We start from the raw sequence: 23627 nt of genomic DNA, 5'->3' as shown, positions 1-23627 counted from the left end.
TGGAGAGCTTGTGGAGGTTTAGAGGCCATCAGGATCACCTCAGTCTGCTCTGCTCATGGCGTACTTTGGGAAGTACTAAGCCACCCCACGTAGTTCTCCCTGCTCTGGAATTGTCCAGAACTTGGTGTAGTAGTGCACACTAATCTACTGCTCGGCTGCTTTTGGTGGTGGTGTGCTCTGGAAGTTTTGTAACCCATTCCTCTCCTGACCTGATAACTGAACCCAGGGCCCGAGCAAGTGCTCTACCACTGAACCCAATCCCCAGCCTCTGCAATCATAACACTTGGAAGGCAGAAGAATGGAGAGTTAAGCACAAGCCTTGGGCAGTACCTGACTGCTCACAAGGACCTGTGGAGAAAAGTGGTGGAGAGGTGTGGGTCAGGTGGCGGTCTTTACATTCACTGTGGCATCTGCGCTTATCAGAAAGAGCCTCTACTCCAAGTGCTGTGGCAAGCCAGCAGGTGCTTCCTGGCGAACCTTCCTAGATATTCTGAACCTGCCAGATGCCAAAGCATGAGCCAGCATGGGTGTTACACCTGAGGATCTGGGGACAGTGACAGGTTTTCAGGTGTGATGCACATATGAACAGGAGGGCAGGACAGCTGAGGTTGGGTCTGAGCAAGCATGTTTTGGAGATAATGCTGAGGTGACAGGAGACGATCCTGGAGGCCAAATCCTTCTGTCATCTTGTCCTAACTCTTGTCCATTGCTTCCCAGTTGTATCCACGGATCAAGCCCCGGCAGCGGACACTTGCCTGAACCCCGAGGAGTACCACAATCCCATTTGCTTCCAGGAGCTAGATTCCAGCAGCCCTGGAAACACTGAAGCTAGGATGGTCTCATGGTGCTCATTTTAGCAGACAGTATCCACAATGTGAATCCCAACTCCCAGGTGAGGTCCTTCTCCAGTTTGCAGTAACTGGGAGAGGTAGTACTTTTGCCTTCAGAGGACTGCATTTTTGCCAATTACTGTAAATCTAAATAAATACCCAGCTTCCAAAACATCCAGCCCTTTTGCCAGTAAGAAGTCATGACTATGAGCCATTGACTTTTGCCAATGAAGACAAAAGCTCTGACTTGGCCCAAAGGCCATTCTCATGTTATGTCTCAGACCTTCAGCAAGATCAAGCTGCAACCAGGTGGCTTTGGCTACCCCTTCTTGGAAAGTCTCAAATCATCCTTTCTCACAAAACTGTCTTTCCTTTCACTACCAAAGGAGCCCATTCAGAAACTGCTGTTTAGTTACCACAGTCTGCTGTGGCTGGACTTGCATGCCTCAGCACACGGGGTTCTCGGATTCCTACAGCTTCTAGCTGCACAGCGTCCGTCATTTTTATTCTCCCCTTTCTGGCATAAGCTCATTCTGTTCTGAGTAGCTAAGGCCCGGGAGTCTGAGCAGTGATGAGCCTAAGTCAAGTTTGTGGTGGGCCGGGCCAAGCCCAGTTCAGGACAGCCACCTGTCAGACCGGACGCCGCCACTGTGGCTGCATTCCACGCAAAGCGAGCTCTGCATTCAGGAGCTTGAACTCCGTAGACAGGCTTTTTTATACTCCAGGATTATTTTTCAACTAGGCCATTGGAAACTACCAGACTGTGTTGGCAATGTTTCTTCTCATCGAAACACAAGCCCTTAGGCTGTATTTTTCATGTGTGTCTTGTGCATAACTACGTGAAAATCTGTGTAGGCTCTGGGAGCAGTGCTGTGGTCAGCTGCCAACTGTTGATCACACAGGGTGGCGCCAAAAGTGATGCCCTGTGAGCAACCTCTGCCATCCCAACGCCGCTGATGCTGTGTGACGTGCACAATAAACTGCTGTGTCACACCTGGTTTGAGTCTTGTGTTCTGGACGAAGGACAGCTGCACAAAGTGAGGACAGAGCCTGCTGTGTACTTTCAAAATAAGTTTTAATCATACACTTTATATACAAATTACTGTACAGTCATTTTAATAAAGTGAACTAGTAAGTGAAAGTAGAAAACAGCCGATACCTTCCCCTTAGAGACATAGCAAAAGGACTGTTCATCGCCCCATCAGTGACAGTGAAGTCTAGAAACAGGCTAAGGCATTGTGCATGGGCTTTTGAGAATGGAAGGGCCCAATGCTAAACCAGGGGCCTGAGTGGTCACCACCGAATTTGTTTCTGTGGGAACAGGACCAAAACTCTCTAATGAACCTGGAAATGTATAGAAACAAGGTTATGCTAAGCCTGGCTTAGCAGTGCTGTAGTGCAGCGTCTCCCAACCCTACTGCAGGACCAATGGTGCCCTGCACAGAAGTTCTTTAAAGCATTAATCAGCGGTGTACATATTGCACTAGGTAAGTGAGTACTCTGCTTCCAGACACTTGAACTGCATCTCCAAGACACACAGGGCAGAACCCAGTGCACAGGCAGGAGCAAGCAGCTTGGACTTTGTAACCCGACATGCTCCGAGCTCAGATCCCTTGCAGTTACTGGTCTCGTGATTCATAGAGGAGCTTGGTAGCCTGTGGAACACCATAAAGCATGATTGGTGTGTGCCCGTGTGCCTTTTAAGCAGGTAAGGGCACACCGACGAGTGGCAGTCTTGGTAAAAACACACTTTTCTATGAACTCAGCCTCCCCAGCCCTGCCATACCTTGTGCATGGCTGCCAGCCACGCTGCCGCCTGCCTCTTGCTGCCACTTGCGTCCTCTCCAGCCATCAGCCTCAGCTGTGTGGCAGCCTCTGCCCCTGGCAGTGCGTACTGCAGGAACATGCCTGTGGCTCGAGTGCTGCCTGCTGGGGGAGGGAGATGAGGCGTCATGTGGGGTCGTTAATGCCTTGTGGGCTGCTCAGAAAGCAGCCTTTGTTAGAAACATGCAGAGAATGTAAAGGGACATAAACTCGGCCAGGATAAACTAACAGCACCATGTCACTGAGAAGAGGACATGACCTAGTCCAGAGACTCACAGGCCATGCTGTTTATCCATGCCATGCTCCTTCCTGCTTTCAGAGAAATGGCAGACAGACAGACACACAGCTAGAGCAGAGCAGTGGAAGCACAGAAACTGTTTTAGGAATGGTCTGGCCACCACAAGATAAGCCAAGCAGATAGTTCCATCCAATCTGGCTTCACCTACAGAGGTGAAGAGCCTACAGCGGCGCAGGCTGATGCAGGAGTGATGCCACCACCCTAAGCACCATTCCTCAAGACTTGGCATCCCATGGATGCAGCGAGAGGCTAAGTATCCATCAGCTCCATCTCTGACCTATGACCAGCTGCTCCTTAACTTAGGGTCTGCTTCAGGAACAAACCACTTGAGAAATCAGGCCTGTCAGGGTCACTGTGCAGCCTCACATGATTGCTGACCTCATGGTGACCAGAAGAAAAATATTTTGGAAAATAACCTGTGTTTAATCAGACATTAATTCTAAAATCAAAGCAGTCTGAGTCCCATTGGCCAGTGGAATAAACATGCAGACCACAGCCAGGAAGAGGCCAGACTTCCTTGCCTGCAAAACCTCTGGCTGGAGGTGGTAGTGGGGATGGGAGTGGGGGTGGGCTTACCCAGAGAGAGGCTTTCTGAACTCTATTCTAATTCAGAAACTTCAAAATCCACCTGAAGGTCTCTGGCTGAGCTGCCTCATCCAAGCTGCTGCACAACTTTCTATCTGTGTACCACCAGTTTTTGTAAATAAAAACGTCCTGAAATGTGGTCATGGCCACTGTTAGCTGTGGAATTTTACCACCCACCATGGGGGCCAGAGAGATGATTCTGTAGTTAAGAACACTGCTTTTACATACGTTCAGTTCCCAACCTGCAAATGTGTTACTCCAGTTTTAGGGAATCTAAAACATGGTTCTGATCTCTAAAGGCACTAGACGTGCACATGGCACAAATACATACGTGCAGATATTCTGACCTTTACACTCCCAGGGGGTGAGGTTGTCCCAGATGATGGTGGGGAATTGAGCCTCTGGCACTAGAGTACCTTCAACCAGGTTAATGCTCCACGCACCTCCCTGTTGCATTCCTTTAGCTGGGCCTCTCTGGAGGACAGTGTCTGTGTAAGGTAAGCTGCTGTCTACTGCATAGGCCTGGTGCTCAGTGAGCAAAAGAAAACCCACACACTTGACCGGCATTGATAAAATGTCAACTCCTGCATAACTCGTCCCTGGGGAGGAACTGAGCAAGCTTACTATGTCCTCTCAGGACACTTGGACTTGCACTTCATAGGTTCTTAATCAAAAGAAGTGACCCGAAGTTTCAGAATCCACCCCAACAGGTACAAGCAGAGGGGCCAGAGGAAGAACAGACATCACAGCATGCTGGGAGGAGTGACCCAGGAAGGATGGAGGCTGACCTTCAGAGGCAGGCAGGCTCCCCAGGAGGCTGGTGTAAGTGTGAATGTCTTTTTCTACTTGAAGAAGGAAGGCAGGCAGTGCAAAGAAGAAACAACCAAGAGTCAGTCAGAAAATGGAAAGCAAGATGCATTAGGTCAGATCTGCAAGTTCTGAATGTGCGGTGCACAGTTCAGCCAATGGAGTCAGGCTGAGCTAAGACCACTGAGCTCACCGAGGAGCTGAACTTGGCTGCACAAATGCCTGCAGAGGTGGCAATGACAGTAGGCCTGCAAGCAACCTCAGACTAACAGTAAGATGACCTAAGTCACAGGAACTCATGGATAACAGGCAAATCTCCCCTCATCTCCTCCACTTACCGGTGTGTTCTAAAGTTACTGACTTAGCCCAAGCCCCAATGAAGAGGATGGCAGGCCATCCTGGGAGCAGGTGCAGTACCTCCTGTTGCCCACATAGGTACTAGACCCTCCTCAGGAAAGGCATGTACCTCCAGGAGTGAAGCCTTCTGTGAGAATCTGGACAGTACAGACATGTGCAATCTCGATTTCATGATGGTGGTCTCCATCCAAAATCAAGCATCTGTAGCAACAACAACAAAAAAAAGGACAGTCCTAAGACTGAGGCCTATAGTTTATGACAACACTGGCCAGTGCTGGTGGGATGTCTACTCTTACCTCTGGTTGTTGGAAAGTCGACAAACCATGGTCTCGGGCTTCTCTGAGTCCCCAAAAGTAACAAGGAAGGTAGCTCCTTGGAAGACAAAACCAAACCATTCATGACACACTGCTTCATCTAACTGCCACCAGACCCATGCTCTCGGGACAGAAAAGCTCTCCTTCACTGCTACACGGAAGAGGACAGGCTGATATGAATGACAGCTTTGTGTCCAGGGTCCCTTTGGTTAGGCAAAAAGGCAGTAATGAATCAAGGGTCTCAAACTTGTGGACGAGAGAGGCTCAGTGGTTAAGTGCACTGATGTTCTTTCCGAGGACCTGGAGTCAATGCCCTGCACACACACAGTGCTCAGAACTGTCTATAACTCCAGTTCCAGGGGAGTGGACGTCCTTTTCTGACTTCAGTGGACATGAGGCAGGCACATCGTGTGCAGACATAGTGTAGGAAAAATACCCATCCACATAAAATAAAGGCATTGTTACAACCTTCAAAGGAGGCAAGTAGGGGAGGGAATTCAAGTCCCAGACCAAACAATAGTAACTCTAGAGCGGAGTGGGCAAGACCAAAGTGATAGAGAAGAGGCTGGCAGTCACCTGCAGGGTACATACAGGCCTCCAGCAGAGGGACTGTGCTGCTTGGCAGAGCTGGGGAGGCAGGTCCCACCCCACTCTCTAATGTTCCTTGGATGTGGTTCAGAACCAGCATCTGCATCTGCTACAGCTTGTCCCTCCAGGCCTCTTCTCTTAGGCCATGGTCACACAAACCTGACTACTAGTGACAGCCTTCCATCTGGGGAAGGTGCCGCTAGCCTAGGCTCACTGTCCAGTAAGTCAGACATCTTAGAACATTTCCATCTCTGAAGTCAGCTCTAGAGCGGCTTCTAAGTAAGTTCAAAAGAAAGTAGAGGGCAAGACACAGCATCCTGGAGCAGGCCACACCTTAAGTGACATGTCCACTCACCATGCTTACTTACCACTTAGGAGCACCTTCAGCTGCTTGTCATAAAACTCGGCCTCGCGGTGGGACACCAGGGCACAGTCAGCACACTGGCGCACTGGGTCCACGAAGCACATGCGCCGAAGTGGCACCTTCTGGCTGCAGCACCTGTCGCAGAAGCATTTCCCACAGCGGCGGCAGTGATGCTGGTGAGGGCAAAGGTTGGGCAGTAAATAAGGGCACTGCAGATGCACCAGGCCTGCCCTGCAGTTCTCTCAGGACCCCCCAATACTCCCGTGCTGTGTGTCACTTCCACACAAACCTACTACGAACACAGTGTGTGGGTGGTACGTGTTGCTAGAGACTAAACCCAGAGCCGTATGCATTTGAGGTGAGCCAAGTCCAACCCAAGCTCAACTCCTTCGACCTCCTGCTGCCCAGCTCAGACTGTCTCTGAGCCTCCTTGAGAGCTCAGTACTCCGTGGGGGAGCTGTACCAGGGACTGAAAGACGGCATCCAAATAGCCTGTATGATCCATCTCTAAGGAGCTGGGCTTTCTCGGAAAGAACTCTACCAGTCTACCAGGCCCAGTCCTACCCCACCACCCCATGCCCACCACAGCCTCAGCTTACCTTTCTGGTGATAAAGTCAAACTTGGCATCACACTGCATACATCGTGGACACTAGGAAGGAACATGACACAGAATTATCATCCAGCTCTTACACTTGGCTAACCACTCACACAGGGTCAAGAGGTACCAGGAAAGGCTGCTGAGGAAGCCAACGTTCTGCCTGCAGAGGCAGATTATGGAACAGCAAGGCAGGACAGACCAGTGAGCTCAGGGTCTAGCTCAGAAGCCAGACAAGATTGGTCAAGCCACACGAGGCTCTTGGTGAGGAAGGCAGCTTTAGGACCTACAGGAGCCCCGGCCAGAACCTGGCCGCAATGCCCAATGGCCAGTATTTTGTGGAATGCAAAGGCACAGCTTCTTTGCAGTAGAGTTCAGAGCAGAAGGGCTTTGATTCCTTCAGACTCTGGATGCAGGGGCAGCTCATTCTAGCTGCTTCACCTCTGTCCTGGTATAGGAGCCAAAGTTCAGAGCTGTGAAATAAGCATGACATTCCGTAGTAGGGAATGACCTACTCTGACCCTGCTTTACATACAAAGGAAAGTACAGGGGCTCTTCTTAGGAAGTATGGCTCTAAAGAGTTGGAACATAACGTATCAGGAGCTGTAAGAGGCTAGAGCAGAACACAGGATGAGAGAGGTCGATGTGGCCTGAAATGTCCTGTTGATCCTGGCAGCTCTTCTGAGCTGCTCGTCCAGCTAATACTGCCTGCACCATCCCTGATCCACCATCCCGGATCTTCCCTGTAGGTACCACACCACCCACAGCCCCTTCTTGAATCCTAGTCCCTCCCTCACAAACCACCCTGGTCTGGCGCTAGAATCTGAGGGATACTTTAGGTCTCTCTGCCAACCCCTACGCAGAGATCTCTGTTCTGTGTCTGGCCCTTCCATGGCTGAATTGTTGGAAAGGTGGAACCCCCTTAGGTTTCATTCTCCACCACTTTTTCTTTCTTTTAAAAAGTAGTGGAGGAGCACTTGGGAGGCAGAGGCAGTAGGATCTCCAACTTTGAGGCCAGGCTGGTCTACAGATGAATTCCACGACAGCCAGAGCTACACTGAGAAACATGTCTAGAAAAACCAAAAAGGGAAACCAGTGGAAGTAGAGGAATGGCAAAGCAAGAAGTAACAATACCGCCGACTACACAGGCGGTACCCATCGTCCAGGCTGCACACTCCAAAGGTTGCCCCTCTCCGAGGTGTGTTCAATTTGGGGATCCCCTCCCTCCAAAGGCCACGTTGTCTTCACCTGCCCATACCTCACCTTTAGTCACGGTGTCTTTCCTGCACCTCCCCGTTCCCTGGCCTCCTTCCCAAGCCCACACTTGCAGCCGGTGGTCTCCTTCCCCTCACTGTGCTCACAGAGGCTGACAGGCAGCAGCAGGGCCTGCAAGAGGCTACCTGAGGCAAACAAGGTGGCACACTCAGCCTTTCCATGGCTTCTAAAAAGCATGTCCTCATGCTTCTGTAGCAAACACTTTTGCCAACTAAGTTGTCTCCCTAAACCGGAAAGACCAGCTTCTGAGACCACAGCTAGAAGGCACATCCATCCCTTACAATACCTAGGTGGCCAAAGGTATTGTTATTCTAACTAGCCAAGGAACTAGCCAGGCTTAGTGTCAAGTCTATACTCCCAAGCAGAGGCAGAAAGATCACTGAAAGCTCTTATTCACAGCTGGAGATATGCACTGTGACTATCTCACAAAACACAACAACAAAACACACACCAATAACCAGTGTGCTTATTCAGAAAACAGATTTTTAAACCAAGTAATTTTCCTGTTGATTTCATTAATAAATCTCACTAGGCAGGGATGGCACATGCCTTTAGTTCCAGCATTCAGGAGGCAGAGACAGATGGGTCCCTGTCAGTTTGAGGCCAGCCTAGTCCTCAGCAGAGTGAGCTAGTTCTAGGACAGCCAAGGTTACACAAAGAAACCCTGTCTTGAAAAATAAAAATAACCCCACCCAAAGAAGATTCAAATTGTCAGCTCATCAATTTAACATGAAAAGAGAATAAAAAACTAGAAGAATGGTAAAACTGTAAAAGCCATGGCCTTGCCACAGGGTCAGTCTCCACCTCAGGGACCAGCCCAAGTTGGTGAGGGGCCTGCCTGGGGTAACCAAATGGGTTGGCCGCTCCTGAGGCTCCTCCCCCGACTGGGCCTTGAAGCTTTTGCTGTGTGTGGCACAGCTATTTATAAGAGTCTACACCACACAAAGCCCAGAGACCCACTGCCTCACCACATGCAGCAGAGGTGTCTGCAGCTGACTCTCACCCTGCACCATGGTCACACCTTGTTTTAGGTTACTGATGGGCAAACTCAACCACCACTTTAACCCCAGAACTGAGACCTACAAGAGCGAACTAGGCAAGTCATTCAGTCAGCAGCTTAGCAAGAACTACAGGGCACGCATGGTCTAGCAGAGACAAAACCAGTTTGAGCAATGGTCCCATGAGACCCACCTGTAGTCTGAACAGACGAACCCACCAGGACAGACAGACTGCAGTGCTCTCCCGGGGCCCTATGGTACAATCTACCTTTCACATTCCAGAGACGGGAAAGAGCTGCCCTGAGGACAACCTGGTCAGTCAGGAGACAAAGGGAAGGAGGAAGAAGAACACGAGAGCAGACAGAAAAGCAGTGTGGCCGTGGCCTCAGTGTACTGCGGGCTCCAGTGGGTGCATGAAGATTACTGTAAAAAGAACAAGGCTGAAGGGCTGGAGAGGGCTTGTTGCTCTGGCAGAGGACCTAGGTTCAGCTTTCGGTGCCCACATGGTGACTCACAGCCATTGTAACTCCAGTTCTGGGAGATCCAATGACCTCTTCTAACCTCTGTGGGCACCACACACATGGTACTCAGACATACATGCAGGCAAACATTCAAACACATGAAAATAAATAGAACAGCATTTAAGAAAAACACCTACCTCCCCTTTGAGGAAGAAGAAATGAGACAACTCTGACCCCACCGTCCTCTCTTCCCCAGGAAAAACTGCCCATCCACAGGCTCTGGATCAACTATGACCTAGATTTTTCAAAGACACAATTTAGCTGGGCCTAGTGATTCGTGCCTGTAGTCACAGCTACTTAGGAGATGAAACAGAAGGGTCACAAATTCAAGGCCAGCCCAAACTACAGTAAATCAAAGACTAGTCTAGACAACCTGTGGGACCCTGTCTCAAAACAAGCAAACAAAAAGCCACACACACACTAAAAAGAGGGCCTAGCAAGACGGCTCCAAAGGGTAAAGTGCTTGCTGTCAAGCCTCAGTTCATCCCTAGATCCCATGGCAAAGGAAGGAACTGACCCTCAACCAAAAAAGTTGTACTCCGACTTGTGTGTGTACTGGTGTGGTGGTTTGAATAGGTGTGGCCCCCACAGACTCCAGAGTTTGAATGGTTGACCCACAGGGAGTGGTGCTAATAGGAGGTGTGGCCTTGTTGGAGGACATGTGTCACCATGGGGATGGATATTGAGATCTCCTATGCTCAAGCTACACTAGAGTGGCACCCAGTCTCCTGTAGATCAAGCTGTAGAACTCTCAGCTCCTTCCCCACCACACTCCCCACCAGGATGATACCGGACTGAACTGCTGAAACTGTAAGCCAGCCCCAATTAAATGTTTTCCTTTGTAAGAGTTGCCTTGCCTTGGTCATGGTCTCTTCACAGCAGTGAAAACCCTCAGACAATGGGCATGTAACATACACTAAATACACTGTGCTATATCTTACATGATAAAATAAAGCTTTAACAGGGGTGCTGGGAGATGGCTCACAGTTGGTAAAGTACTTGCCACAGGAGCATGAGGACCCAAGTTCCCATGCCCAGCTCTCACATAAGAAGCCAGGCACAGCCACATGCACCTGGCCAGCTGGACAAAAGCAGATCCCCGGAGCTCACTGGCCAGCCAGGCCGGACAACAGGTGAGCTCCAGATTCAGTGAGAGGCCCTGACGGAAAGACACAAGACAGAGAGCGACGGAAGGAAACAATCTATAGGCTGGCCTCTACTCACACACGCACACACCAATACCAACTTTTCATTCAGTAACAGGCTCACAAGCCCAGTTCGGGAGTCACAGGGGCGGCTCAGCAGTTGAGAGGACCCGGGCTCAGCACCCAGCATGTCCTTGATGGCTCACAGCTCCAACTCTGGGAAACCCAACACTCTCTTCTGAGCTCTGCAGGCACCAAGCACGCGTGGCACAGAGACAAACATGCAGGGAGAACAGTCATATACATTAGAAAAGAAAAAGGTTCAAAGGAAAAGACACAGAGCAGACACACACACCTCAGGTCTGCACATTTTACAGAGCTGTCGAACAGCTCGAAGACGGCTTTGAAAACTACAGCCTGCAAGTGTATCTGGAACTTCAGTCTGACTTTTATACGACTCCCAGCCAGCCAGGGGAGGAAGCCTCTCACGGCCAATCGCTCCAGAGCCAGAACACACAGGAAGCTCCTGCAGCCTCTAGAGGAGTACAAGGCGAACTTACGCTGTGAGCCTACAATTGTGAAATCCTAGCCTTTCCAAGTCAGACTAAACGCCCTTCCCCCAGGACCAACTAGGTTCAGGCACCCCTTCTCCGGGGTTCAGCACCAGACAGGTTTGGCAGGCGCTTCAAATCCCTATTCTTTCCCCCATAAAGCACTTGCTGAATTGGGTTCTCAAGCACCAAGCGGAGCTGAGGCCTGATTCCTGACTAGACTGTAGAGTAGCCATCCCCCTCCAGCAGGCCCTGGGCTACCCCTCTCCACCCTACCTGCTGTGGGAATCTGCTGCTTATACTTGTCCAAGCATCTCCAGCCCTGGTCACCCCTGCAAAGCCACATCCACTATTCTGTGACCCCCCTGAGACACTCACAGAGCTGGCTGGTGCCCTCCTTCTTGGCAATCACTTGTCAGAGCAACCTCTCCTCCCCTCTCTACCGACAGGAGGTTCCTGTCAGGCTATCCAGACTTATGGGGATGTACCACAAACACCGGAAGCTTTTAAGTTTTACATAAAGATTGCATCAGGTGTCACTGAGGTGAAAACACCTACCTTAGAGGCTCCCTGTAGAACAGGGAGAAGGTTGAGAAAGTTCGACTAGAGCCCTGGCCTACAGACAGTGAACACTTTCCCAAGAGCCTCGGCTTCTGCTCCCCTCAGGCCTCACCCCAACTGGCCTCCTCTACCTGCCCCACATGTGCCCCTTATTCCAATCTATGCATTATCGGGCTTTCCTGGAAAGTTATGTCTGTCCAGACCTGAAACTCATTCACAACAAGCAGTTTACTCCACTGAGCCACCTCCCCAACTGCCACTTCAAGTTTTATTTTTGACACAGCTGAATAGTTGAGGCTGGTCATAAACTCTCTATTACAAACTCTTAGCATTCCAGGGGCTAGAGCCAGGCTGTATTCCAACACACACAAACATACACACACCCTTTTTGCCTTTTTAAGACAGTCTCACTGAGCAGCCCTGGCTGGCCTGGTACTCACTATCCTGAAGTCAGACACCTACCTATGCCATGAATGATCATTCTTGCCCATTCCTAGGCCCACACCCAAGTCAGGCTCGATAAGAGGGTTGCGCTTGGTTATCTTTACACACAAGAGGAACTGTGTGCTCAGATACCTAGATGCAAGGGTAAAGTGCAAAACTGAAGGGGCACAACCAGGGAGGACAGTGACAGCTCAGTGACACACCTGGTATAGCCAGGAGTCATCAGGGAGAGCTGGCCGGGGGAATGGCAGAGCAAGAACGGCCAGGCTACAGCTTCTGGCTGCACAGGTGGCTCTCCAGCCACCAACGCCCACTGTTTTAAGAACACTGGACCTCTAAGAAGCTGCTGGGCCCCACCCACCTGAGGATGAGATCCCAAGGGGAAAGAGCAGCTGATTAGAATTCCAAGCAGGAACTCTAACTTAAAAAAATTTGGGAGGCCAGGTGTGGTGGAGCACATCTTTCATTCCAGTAGTCCCGGGGCTGACGGAGGAGGAGTTCAGGGACAGCGTAGCAACAGGGTGTGGTAGTGCATGCCTAGGACTCAGCCTGATCTCTGTAGCTCAGAATGGCCAGAGCTATATAGTGAGGACCAGCCTTAAGGAGGGGAGGGGGAGTGAGGGTAGAGAAACATACCGGTGAATTTACAAGAGCCATTAAGATAGCTCACCAAGTAATGGCACACCTGAGACCTGAATTCTGTCCCTGGGACTCAGATGGTTTAAGAAGACTATCTTCTACAAAATTATCCTCTGATCCACATACTAGCGCTGTAACATTGGGGACAAAGGCGCGCACACACACGAATGAATGAAAAAAGTTTTTTTAAAGTTTATCAAAGTCACCAGCACTTAATGTCTTTTTAGACATCATTTGCTCTGAAATAAAATCGCATGGAATGCGTGAAGTGCTCCCATGTTCTCCCAAGTGGCCAAGCTTTGCAGAGTTTAGAACTCCAAAGACTGCAAACTTCTTGGCACCGTAACCCCGTAAACAGGTGGAGACGAACTCCCTCACCCTAGCCCCACGGACACACTCCAGCCCCAAACTCGCTCACGGTCCACTGGTCAGCGGCTCCACCGCTCCCCTCGGGCCTCCCCGAGCTCTGCACGGCGCAGCCAATGACCGCCAAGGAATGGAAAACGCCCCACGGCGCGGAAGGGACAGCGGAGACGCCCGAAGGGGAGCCGCGGCCGCGCGCCCCGAGGGCGGAGGGGAGACGCCTCGGCTCCGGTTGGGGACCGGGGGGCTAGGACGCACCTCCTTGTCTGGAACCCACTGCGGCTCCTCCAAACCGAAAGGGCTTCCGAAGGCGCGGTGCTCCGGCACCATGCGCAGGCCACTGGGCGAGCGTACAAGTTTCTTGGCGTCGCGACGTGCGGCCACCCCCGAGGACATGTCTCCGCCTGAGCCCCTCACGCCACCGCCCGCGCTGAGCCCACACGGAGCGCCACCTCAGCCTCCACCCCGCCAGCACGGTGACAGCTCCGAAGCCCAATCAACAGCCAAAGCTTGAAATATGAGCCAATCGTAGAGTAGTATCCGCCCCAGAGCCGCCCTTCTCCAATCGCGTAAGGTCCCCGCCCCTACGGCCAGCCACCAATCGGCGGTGAAGACTCGGGTGAATGTGACTTCGGATTGGCCAATTAATCAGCCACGTAGCCGCCTCTTCATTTCTTCTGGGTGGAGCAGACTAGAACCCCGGCTTTTCATTGGAAGATAAGACTGAGATGGGCGGGGCTTCCGGAGCAGGAGGAGCGCGCGGGAGAGTTGCGGGGCCGCTGATCCAAGAGGTGAGCTATTGGCCGGACGTGGGGTGGCGGGAGAGGGCAGAGGATAGTGTGGGTTTCGAGCGCCCCAGGCCGGAGCCGAGGCTCATGAACGAGATTCCCCGGCGGGACACTCCTTCAGGCCCATAGTGGGTTTGGAGGAATCGTACCGAGAGTCCTGGCCCTCTCCACTGAGCGCGGGATCTGCTTTCAGCATCAGAGTCCCAGGCCAGCCCGCTGCAGACTTATCCTGTGACTTTTTTTTTTTTTTTTTTTTTTTTTTTTGGTGTTTGTAAGGACGGGTCTCATTGTGCATGTAGCCTAGGCTGGCCTTGGATTCAGCACTCCTGTCTCAGCCTTCCTCATACTAATTCAGATGTGAGCCACCGCGTGCACCTCATCCTCTGCTTCTTTGGGTAACTGGCCAAATCAGCTACCCAGGAGCTTTACTCTCTGTCACAGCCTGCTCCCCAGTTGTAGGAATGGACTAGTATAGACCTACCTCTCTGGAAGACATGAGGCCAAGAGGAGCATGGAGCTCCGTGCCATTGTCTGAGACACGGGTTCTCAGTTTGAAGAAGTTGCTCAGTGGCACTTTGTAAAGCAAGGTTGGCTGCCTCAAGGCCTTGGCAGTTGCTAGTGCATGCAGAGAACCCGCCCTTGTCAATGTCCTCTGTCCACCCTCCACCAAGGCTGTGATTGCTCTGGACGTGGTAGCTGATGGCTTGGAGAACCTTTGAAAGAGTTTTGTGTCCTCAGCAGCAAGCATGTTCTGGAGCCATCTCCCTCCTGCCCTGCTTTGGGTGTGTTGTATGGACATATGTTTGCATCCATACTGATGTGTGTGTGTGTGTGTGTGTGTGTAACCCAGATGTCTGACGTGTATTCCTCCATCACTCACCCTATAACCCAAAGTTCACAGATTCAGCTGGTCAGCCTGCTCGGAGGAACCCATCTGTGCCTTCTGAGTGCTGGGATTACTGGCAGCCCACCATACCTGCCCATCGCCAGATCTCACATCCTCAGCCTCCTCACGCTTGGCACTGACAGCCTGAGCCACCTCACCCCCGTCCTTAGTGCTTCTTGGCACTGCCATTTGAACCCATGCATGAGATGGCAGAGCATTGTAGGACACGTTTTTGCTCACACTGGACTGGCCCTAGCATCGGCAGCCCAGGTGGGCAGAGTGTGCTGTCCTCTCCGGGTCCCTTTCTGGGAGGATTTCTCAGTGCTTTCTGGCAAGATGGAGCTGCAGCCCTGCCTCTTCTGTGCTCTGAGGAGGTTCAGTTTCCCCAACCATCCTTCAAAAATCCCAAACTCAGAAAAAGTTCAGGAGTGCTGAGCGAGACCCATGTACGCCCCAGGAAGTTAAATGGGAGCAGCAGGGGACAGCTAGCTTTCTCCTCCCCCTCACAGCTAACCTCAGGCACTGTCACCTTCAGGATGTTAGGGACAGCTGCATTAGTTCTGTGCCAACATCTGGAATGAGCCTAGGCTTCCAGAATGCCTAGTCCCTCTTGGAGTCCAGCTTTCACAGACACTTGTCCTTGGTGCTCAGTGGGACACCTAACCGTTTTCACTTCAGATTTCCCTGGGTGTCACTTTCCCATGTATTCTCCCACAGGTAGTCTGAGCTGACAGCTAACACATGGCAGTCTGCTGCCATTGCTGTCCCTGTCACTTCATGCCCATGGTGAACCCACTGAGGAAATGGACTTGGATCAGCTGGACCTAAACCCCAGAATTATTGCCGCGATTAAAAAGGGTACGTGGTGTGGAGTGAGGGTGCACACGCGCTCTGGGTGAAGCAAGCCGTGGTGGTCTGTGCACCACCCCTGCCTAGTGGCTTCTCTCCTTTTCAGAGCACTTGAGCTCCCCGAGGGCTGTGGTTGCTGAGGGCAAGCTGCCCGGCCTTTCTGCCACTGTGTGAACCGGTTTCCTTTTTTCCTTCTTTTTAATTGCATCAGGGTCTCACTGTATTAGCCCTGGCTGGCCTGAAATTCACTGTGTAGACTGGGCTGGCCTTGAACTCACAGAGCTCCTCCTGCCTCCATCTTGCTGTGCTGGGATCAATACTTTCTTTTGCCAACTAGTTTGAAAGTAAAGAGCAAATCCAAGCCCAGAGTTGGTTTCTTTACCCTCCTTCCCCAAGCAACAGGCCCTTGGTTGCTCCTGTGTGTTGCCCGTTACTCAGAGTTGATCCTCCCTTGGCCCCCTCTCTGGTTGTCACTGTCAGTCAACTCCAGGGCTTTGTGCATGGTCACCTTGCACTCTCTCAGGCCACACCCCCAGCTCCATGTTCGTGCTTTTTTTTTGTTTTTTAAAATACAGGGTCTTGCTGTGTAGCTTGAACTGGCCTTGAATCCTGGTGGCTGGGACTGTGGACAAAGGGCAGGACGGGTGACAGTCACATCCTCTTAGCACCCAGGAATCGCTTTCTGGCTCCTGCTGCTGCTGACGGGTTACAGGGGTGCAGCAGCAGGTCTCTCCAGCAGGCCCTCCCCTCCCTCTCCACCCACTAGTCACACTCCCCAAGATTTCTTTGGGTGAATCCAGTCACCGTCACTGGTGTTCCAGACCTGGAGGCCCAACTCCGTCCCCACCTCCCACCCAGGCTCAGTGCCCTGACTTGCTGAGGTCTATCTGTGTGACTTCAGGCGGACTGAAGTCAGTGAAGGAAGTTCTGTGCTACTCGGGGCCAGACCTGCGGCGGCTCACCAGCCTGCCCAGCCAGGACGTGCAGCGCCTGCTGAGAGCGGCCGCTCTACAGCTCCGGGGAAGCCGTGTCCTCACAGGTGGGCAGGGAAGCACCCGTGCTGGCTGGGGTGCTGGGGGCACAGGCCGGGGTAGACATAGTACTCTACAGGCTCCAGACACTTTCTGGGGAATGACTTCACAGCAGTTGCCCTGAGCACACTATGATCCTCCCCTAGGGTAGGTAACCCAAGTGACAAGTCCAGAGCCCATAAAGAAGGACCCATACTGCAGAGCACTAAGCAATAGAGCCTCATGACTTCAGCTTCTCTACAAAGTTCTCCTGGAGTACCTGCCTCCAGAGGAGACTCACAGTAAGGGGCAGTTAGGTCCCAGTGGTATGGTGGGGACAGCTGTGAGAAGTCCTGCTACCTCGGGACATGGCTTCCACATGATGGCTTTGCCTCACTGATCTGTCTGTCTGTCTTCTCTCCTCTTCTCCTTCCCCCTAGCCCTCCCCCCTCTCCCCATCTGTCTGTCTGTCTGTCTGTCTGTCTCTCTCTCTCTCTCTCTCTGTGGTTCTGATTGTTCTGGCACTCTATGTAGCTCAGGCTGGCCTCAAACTCATGGAGATGCTTCTGCCTCCCAAGTGCTAGGATTAAATGTGTAGACAACTACACCTGAACTAGCAGGTTTCTTCAGCAGCTTTGCCCACCAGGAAAGGGTGTGTGCCCACCTAGGAAGTGTGACAGGGACAGACTCTTACATGGGCACTATACTCAAATGCACAACCAGGCCACCTGCTTTCTGAGCTTAGCACTTTGCGTGCGTGTGCGTGTGCGTGTGCGTGTGCGTGTGTGTGTGTGTGTGTGTGTGTGTGTGTGTGAGAAGGCCTCAGGCTGTGGGCGGGGCACAGGCTGGACTGCTGACTTAGCCTGACTCATGCTCCCTGCAGCACTGCATCTGTTCCAGCAGAGGGAGCACTTCCCCGAGCAGCATCAACGCCTGAGCCTGGGCTGCCCTGTCCTGAATCAGTTCCTGGGTGGAGGCCTGCCCCTGGAGGGCATCACTGGCCTGGCTGGCCGCAGCTCAGCAGGAAAGACCCAGCTGGCACTACAGCTCTGCCTGGCTGTGCAGCTCCCACGGCAATATGGAGGCCTGGAGGCTGGTGAGTGGCTCTCCTTCCTGAAGGGTAGAGGAGGCAGGATCCAGGCAGGTAGAGCTCTGACCCCCGTCCTACTCTGAGGGTTGCTTTTCTCTCTGAGAGGCAGTGGCTATCTCTTAGGTGGTTTCCCATGATTGTCTTTCTTCTTCCAAAAGAGTAAGTGGGAGGTGAAGCTGTACTCAGCTGCCAGAAGGGAGCAGAGGGTACCAGCTAGTCCCACAGTTACTACACAAGCTGATGTATCTCATCCCTGCACCCAGACTCACAGAACCAGACAGGTAGGGCAGAGAGCACAAGGCCTTTCCCTTCTAGTCCCTGTGGATGGTTCTGATACAGGGAGACTCTGCCTGGTCATAGCTGCAAAGCAAGCCGTGGCTTAGCTAGGCGGGGTGGCGCCCGCCTTTAATCCCAGTGCTCAGGGGGGCAGAGGCATGCAGTCTCTGAGTTCGAGGTCAGCCTGATCTACAAACCAAGTCCAAGACAGCAGGGCTCTTTTACACAGAGAAACCCTGTCCCAAACATAAAACAAAGTAAGCCATGGTCTCTGCCATTTACGCCTTGGGTCCTGCGCCCAGGACAGGAAGCAGATCTAAGGAGTTCTAAGCTTCACCGTGTTCTGCACCAGCTAGGGCTTTACCACACTTCGTGTTGGTTTCTGCCACATAAGGCAATGCCTGAGGCTCGAGTTTCCCTCGCTCTCAATGGTCGCGAAGGCAATGCAGTGTTCCCAGCATTCCAGAGGTCTGTAGCGATGTGCTGTTAGCCTCTGACATGCCTTCTGTCAGGACGCAGGCCGACTCCATGGGAGTGAACCTGGGAAGTGAGACCCTGTTTGAGCACAAGTTTTTAAATACTTGCATTAAGTCCAGAATATTGTTGGCTGTGTTTCCCTCTGGATAATTTGTTTTAACTGAGTCCTTTGAAGCATGAACAGTGTTTATCTTGTGAAGCACGTTTCCAGGTACTCCGTGGTTTGACATCTCTGACAAGCCACTGGGCTTTTTCTCCTCAGAGTTCTAGAACTAATCATGTTGGTCCCAACAGTCCCTGGAGAGGCACCTGCTGCCCACAAACACAGGGCTATTCAGCGGCAGAATCTGGGTGGCCTTTGGCCCCACAGCGTTCAGCACAAGGACTGTCTGTGTTCCGGTGTCTCAGGTCTGTTTACCTGCTCTTGCACTAACCACAGGGACACCAGCATCATCAAGTAGACACAGAGAGATAGGAGCCTGTGAGTTGTCCTGAATCTGAGGAACATGTCCCAATTCCCTTAACCCTGGTGATCCGCCCCCTGTGCTGCCCAGTGAGGAACTGGAGAGCGGGCATGAGACAGCAGGATATTTGGGAACATGGATGTGTGCGCTCGGGTCAGTGTGTAGGGCTAGCCTGTGCTCCTAAGGAACCAGCAAGGTAGCCACAGATGGGCTACTCAGGCCTAACCTGCTGCCCTTATGGGGGAAAACTTATAAGGCACAGAAGCAGACAGGAAGAAGACTCCATTTCTGTTTCTTGTGCACACTGGGCACTCTGGCTTCCCAGGGGCTGTGTATATCTGCACAGAAGATGCCTTCCCCAGCAAGCGGCTACAGCAGCTCATCGAACAGCAGCAGAAGCTGCGAACAGACGTGCCTGGGGAAGTGATACAGAAGATCAAGTTCAGCAACCACATCTTCATCGAGCATGTGGCCGACGTGGTGAGTGCTTGTGCACATAGATGGCCCAGTGACTCAGCCACTGTCACCTGTGTAGAGACCACGCTCAGCTCAGGGTAAAGTCAGAACAGGAAATGTCATGGAAGTATTCCTTCTAAACACAGAGTAGGAAGCCTGCTGTCCCTGAGGTAGCTGTGGGCCAGGCAGGGCTCAGTTCTAGCAGCAGGAACCAGGGCCAGACCCAGGACAGATGTCAGTGTAGAGAAACTCTTGTCTGCAGGGATGGGTGAAAATGAGGATCATTCAGAAATCTGGAGGGGGGATAACCCAGCTCCCCAAATGTAAATGTGGATAATGGCCAGGGCAGGAGCACCCTAGCATGTCACATGGCTTGGCAGAGAGCTAAAAGCTCTGAGAAGACCACAGCTGGCTCAGCTGGCTCCAGTGTGTCTTCTGCCCTCTACACACTCACCATGGTGTGCACTCACATACATGATAATAAAAAATTTTAATTTTTAAACAGTGGTTATGAACAGACTTTTATTCTGGTAGACGGTAAGGCATATAAACTTTTCATTTTAAAAAATGTACAATAAAAATACATTATCACACACGACATAGAACTAAACACATGAGAAGTGCCACAAAAAGGCCAGGCAGAAGCTGCAGGAGTCAGACGTGTCCCGTCCATGGGCCTCCCAAGAAGGGGCCAGGGCCAGGTCACCAGCCTCCCTGACTGAGAGTTGCTCTCCAAGACCCTCCTAGTGGTGTAGTCGTTAGTATATGCTCCACAGCGCATGGGCAGGGGAACTAAGTTAGCACTGCAGGCTCGCAGCAGAGGGCCCTCCCAGCCCCACCCTGGCCTTCACAGGGCCAGCTCTGGAACATGCTCAGCAGCAGTATCATGGTGTTTAAAGCAGACCAGGCCCAGGTCACTGCAAGAGAAAACTGCAGGTCAGGTCACCCCTGGGGCGGCTCCACCTCCTCTACCCTGGGGTCTGCCCAGCAGTGGGAGTAGTCAGTGCCAGCTTCCCTGCCTCAAAGCCATAGGATGTGGACCACACCTGGCCTCCTCCCGCCTCTTCCTGCCGCCCCTGAGGTGCCCAGGCTTAGGGAGGTGCAGACACTCACGTTAGTTAGTGCTAGCGTCTTCTAGGCTGCTGCTGTCGTTTTCCACACAAAGAGGCTCTGCGGGGGAGGCCCTAGAGAGAAGTACAGACTGAATTTCACTCCTGGCTGGATGCTGGAACCTCAGCTATCAGCGTTGGTGTTGGGCCACCTGCTTGGCCAGCCAAACCTGCCTGAAGACCCTGAACTCAGTTACAATTTGAAGGCCCTGGCTCAAGCCTTATCGCTGCTCAAGTGTGAACATGTGACCACTAGCAAGGCCTTCCTCTGACAACAGCACAGCAGCCATCCACCCTCCCGGCACTCTGTCACCTGGGCCACTTAACCGTGTCTTTTCTCTTTTACTAGTTTTTATGTATATAAGTACACTGTAGTTGTCTTCAGACACATCAGAAGAAGGCATAAGATTCCATTACAGATGGTTGTGAGCCACCATGTGGTTGCTGGGAATTGAACTCAGGACCTCTGGAAGAGCAGCCTTAACCACTGACCCATCTCTCCAGGCCCATTTAACCACATCTGAAGTCACCCAAGTCCACCCAACAGGACACAGTGGCCCCAAGAAATCCTAGGGTTCCTGGAGTGGGCAACTTGTTCATACGCATTCTCAAGCATACACACACATAGACACACACACACACACACACACACATCCTACTCAAGCGAGACCAAACAGAGCTGCTTTCTAGATGACGGCCTAGTGAGGTAGGTGATCATGTCAGCCATAGATCTGTGGCTGTTTGGGTGACCTCGGTATCTGCATGGAGCACCTCCGTGGGACTCAGGGTGAAGGTCCACATTGACCCAGGTGGGCAGGAGGTGCCAATAAGTACCAAAAAGCTACAGTCAGGGAGTTAGGACCATGTAGAGGCCACTGGCCAGGTATGGCCAGTACAGACCATGATGTATGTCCCCCACAGGACACCTTGTTGGAGTGTGTGAATAAGAAGGTCCCCATTCTGCTGTCAAGGGGCATGGCCCGCCTGGTAGTGGTTGACTCTATTGCAGCCCCATTTCGTTGTGAGTTCCATCTTCAGGCCTCCGTAGTCAGGGCGAAGTACCTGCACTCGCTGGGGGCCACGCTGCGGAGACTGAGCAGCACCTTCCGGAGCCCGGTGCTGTGCGTCAACCAGGTAGGTGCAGCCGGCGGGGAAGGGAGAGGGCTGCCCTTGAACATGGGGAAAGCAAGCAGCTGGCTGGAAGGAAGGCCACTGAGGGAGCTGTGTCGCTAACCCTCACTTGCTTTTTTCAGGTGACAGAAATGATGGAGGACCAGGAGCCTGTGCCCAGGTCACTGGGGTGAGTGTGGATACCTTAGCATGCTGGACGGTGGGTGGGGTGTGTACAAGCAGCAACACCCATTTTGTGTCTCAGGGGTTGGGAGGAGCACCTCTCTCCAGCACTTGGGATCACCTGGGCTAACCAGCTCCTGATGCAACTGATGGTTGACCGGATCCATGAGGACAATGTTACCACAGGCTTGCCCAGAAGCCCGGCTCGGACTCTACAAGTGCTCTTCGCCCCACACCTGCCCCTCTCGTCCTGTTGCTACACTGTCCGTGGAGAAGGTGTTAGAGGGATTCCGGGAACTGAGTCCTGCTAACAGTGGGACATCCTGATACGTCCTTCCGACAGGCTGGCTGTGTCAGTCTGTGGCCCATGGTGAACAGGCAGTAATGGTCAGTCAGTATCTGCTCTCCCCTCCCTGGGGGTCACCTGCTGTGAGCCTTGGAGTTTGGCCTCACACTGCCCATTATAGGATGACCAACCAACAGGAGCTCTAGCGACCCTGAGGTCTCTATGCGACCCCAGAATGACAAGACTCAGCTCTTTTCTGCTTTCTGCCTGGGACTCAGTCAGCAGCTTTATGAGGCCTCCCCTCCTGCAGGATTATCTTAACCCCTCCCCACTCTGCTACACACACACACACACACACACACACACACACACACACACACACACACACGCAAAGTAAACCTGTCACTCAGGCCAAACGTGGCTTTCAGTGAGGTGCCCCCCCCACTGTGCCCCTCCCCACATATACACAACCACAACAACACTTGGGGGCAGAGTGGTGAAAACACTGAGGAAGGGACATGGGAGTGGCTTGACTCAGTTGCCATGACAACTTTGGGCAACATATAAAAGGGTTTGTGTGTCCTGGCTAGTATGCCCAGCAACTCTGGCTTGGCGGTGTGTCTAGGCTGGAAGGCACCACAAAGCCCCCAACAGCACTGTGTCCGCTCATCTGGCAGACTGGAGTCCTGGTAATATCTGCTCTGGACTCAGAATCAACACCTTGTGGATTTCAGGCTCAACAGGGCTGTGTATTGAAGCCCTGTGCTTCCAGATCTGCCAGGCTCCCATGAGTAGTACCAAGGAGTCCTGTTGCTCTAAAAAAAAAAAAAAAAAAAAAAAAAACCAGGACATACACGGTCACTGTCACTATCCCCATTCAAATAGGGAAAACAGTCCACTTATGGTATATACCATGACATCTTCAGGGTAGCCCCATCCTCCTCTGAGCTCATCAAACTTTCAAAGCCCCCTGTGGCTCCTAACCTGCTCTGGCAATTCTGCAGACTAAACTTAGGGTCTCCAGCATGCAAGTGTTCTACCCTGATGACCTAGCCTGCCCCAGGCCTGTAAGGTTGAGGATATAGAAATGAGGGGATGCAGCTGCTTGGGTGGAGTTGGTTTATATAAAACAGCTTCTCTGCAACACTAGAGGGCTTTACATTGGTAAATAAAGCTTTATTTTTGTAACAAAGTATCAACACTTCCAATTTTTTTTTTCCAAAGAAATTGTATTGAAAATTAGAAGACATGCCCAAAGATTCCTAGAGCCTAGATCCAACAGCCAGGTCAAGGGACCCTGAAGGTCCACCCCAACAGTCCACCTGTACAGGTACAGTCAGCTCAAGACCAAGTGCAGATGGATGGAGGACAGAACTAGGCTCACGTGCCCATAGGCTGCATGAGCTGTAAGCACACATCTCTAGCAGACACAACTCTCAGGCCGGCAAGAGGACACAGAGAACAAAGGAAGTTGCAGCACAGTGGCAACCTGGGCTCCTTCTCGGGAACCATGAGAAGAGAACAGAATGAATGCAGAGGTGTCTGATCCACACACAGAGCCATGCTTACACACTAAAGACTTT

At 52.1% G+C, this 23627-nt stretch overlaps 4 protein-coding genes across 18 annotated transcripts in view; 2 read left to right on the top strand and 2 right to left on the bottom strand.

Moving 5' to 3' along the window:
* The window catches only part of PPP1R13B (protein phosphatase 1 regulatory subunit 13B), a 74797-nt gene extending 73004 nt beyond the window's left edge, over positions 1-1793 (top strand). Inside the window, exon 17 of the mRNA XM_080931977.1 lies at positions 718-1793. Within this exon, the coding sequence (XP_080788103.1) occupies positions 718-759 (42 nt within the window). The 3' untranslated portion in view covers positions 760-1793. The remainder of the gene's footprint in view (positions 1-717) is intronic.
* A 126-nt stretch (positions 1794-1919) lies between these two features.
* Positions 1920-13492, bottom strand: ZFYVE21 (zinc finger FYVE-type containing 21). Of its 9 annotated transcripts, none has more exons than XM_080914931.1 (9): positions 7827-7887; positions 6567-6617; positions 5972-6140; positions 4998-5073; positions 4811-4902; positions 4326-4382; positions 3981-4025; positions 2617-2759; positions 1920-2485 (listed from the first exon to the last, which is right to left on the bottom strand). In XM_080914931.1, the coding sequence occupies exons 2-9, from the start codon at positions 6603-6605 to the stop codon at positions 2450-2452; spliced, it is 657 nt and encodes a 218-aa protein (XP_080771057.1). In that variant the 5' UTR covers positions 6606-6617; positions 7827-7887; the 3' UTR covers positions 1920-2449. The 9 variants fall into 9 exon arrangements, with proteins under 9 accessions (XP_080771057.1, XP_080771049.1, XP_080771050.1 ...); XM_080914923.1 differs by lacking the exon at positions 7827-7887 and adding an exon at positions 13319-13492 and having other exon boundaries at positions 1921-2485; XM_080914924.1 differs by lacking the exon at positions 7827-7887 and adding an exon at positions 13319-13492 and having other exon boundaries at positions 1921-2485; positions 4326-4379.
* Positions 13493-15537: 2045 nt separating this feature from the next.
* XRCC3 (X-ray repair cross complementing 3) lies at positions 15538-22340 on the top strand (the record flags this gene model as incomplete). Its single annotated transcript, XM_080926313.1, has 7 exons — positions 15538-15592; positions 16485-16622; positions 17477-17689; positions 19226-19380; positions 21387-21599; positions 21719-21765; positions 21841-22340. The coding sequence occupies 7 exons, from the start codon at positions 15538-15540 to the stop codon at positions 22067-22069; spliced, it is 1050 nt and encodes a 349-aa protein (XP_080782439.1). The 3' UTR covers positions 22070-22340.
* Positions 19871-23627, bottom strand: part of KLC1 (kinesin light chain 1) — a 42561-nt gene continuing 38804 nt past the window's right edge. For all 7 annotated transcript variants that reach the window (XM_080926235.1, XM_080926241.1, XM_080926238.1 and 4 more), the window contains 2 exons: positions 20470-20540; positions 19871-20273 (listed from right to left, as the gene is read on the bottom strand). In XM_080926235.1, the coding sequence (XP_080782361.1) occupies positions 20471-20540 (70 nt within the window). In that variant the 3' untranslated portion in view covers positions 19871-20273; position 20470. The remainder of the gene's footprint in view (positions 20274-20469; positions 20541-23627) is intronic.

This window comes from Micromys minutus (genome assembly GCF_963924665.1).
Source record: "Micromys minutus genome assembly, chromosome: 1".
Taxonomy (NCBI): domain Eukaryota; kingdom Metazoa; phylum Chordata; class Mammalia; order Rodentia; family Muridae; genus Micromys; species Micromys minutus.
The sequence above is the reverse complement of the archived record's forward strand: the minus strand, read 5'-3'. Positions and strand labels throughout refer to the sequence as shown.

Coding starts and splice junctions, on each gene's coding strand:
- ZFYVE21 (XM_080914923.1), bottom strand. CDS start 13,456: ATGTCCTCGGGGGTGGCCGCACGTCGCGACGCCAAGAAACTTGTACGC. Junction 2,760..3,980: donor TAAAGGAATGCAACAGGGAG/GTGCGTGGAGCA, acceptor TCCCTCCCCCAG/CAGGCAGCACTCGAGCCACA. Junction 2,486..2,616: donor GGCTGGCAGCCATGCACAAG/GTATGGCAGGGC, acceptor GGTGTTCCACAG/GCTACCAAGCTCCTCTATGA.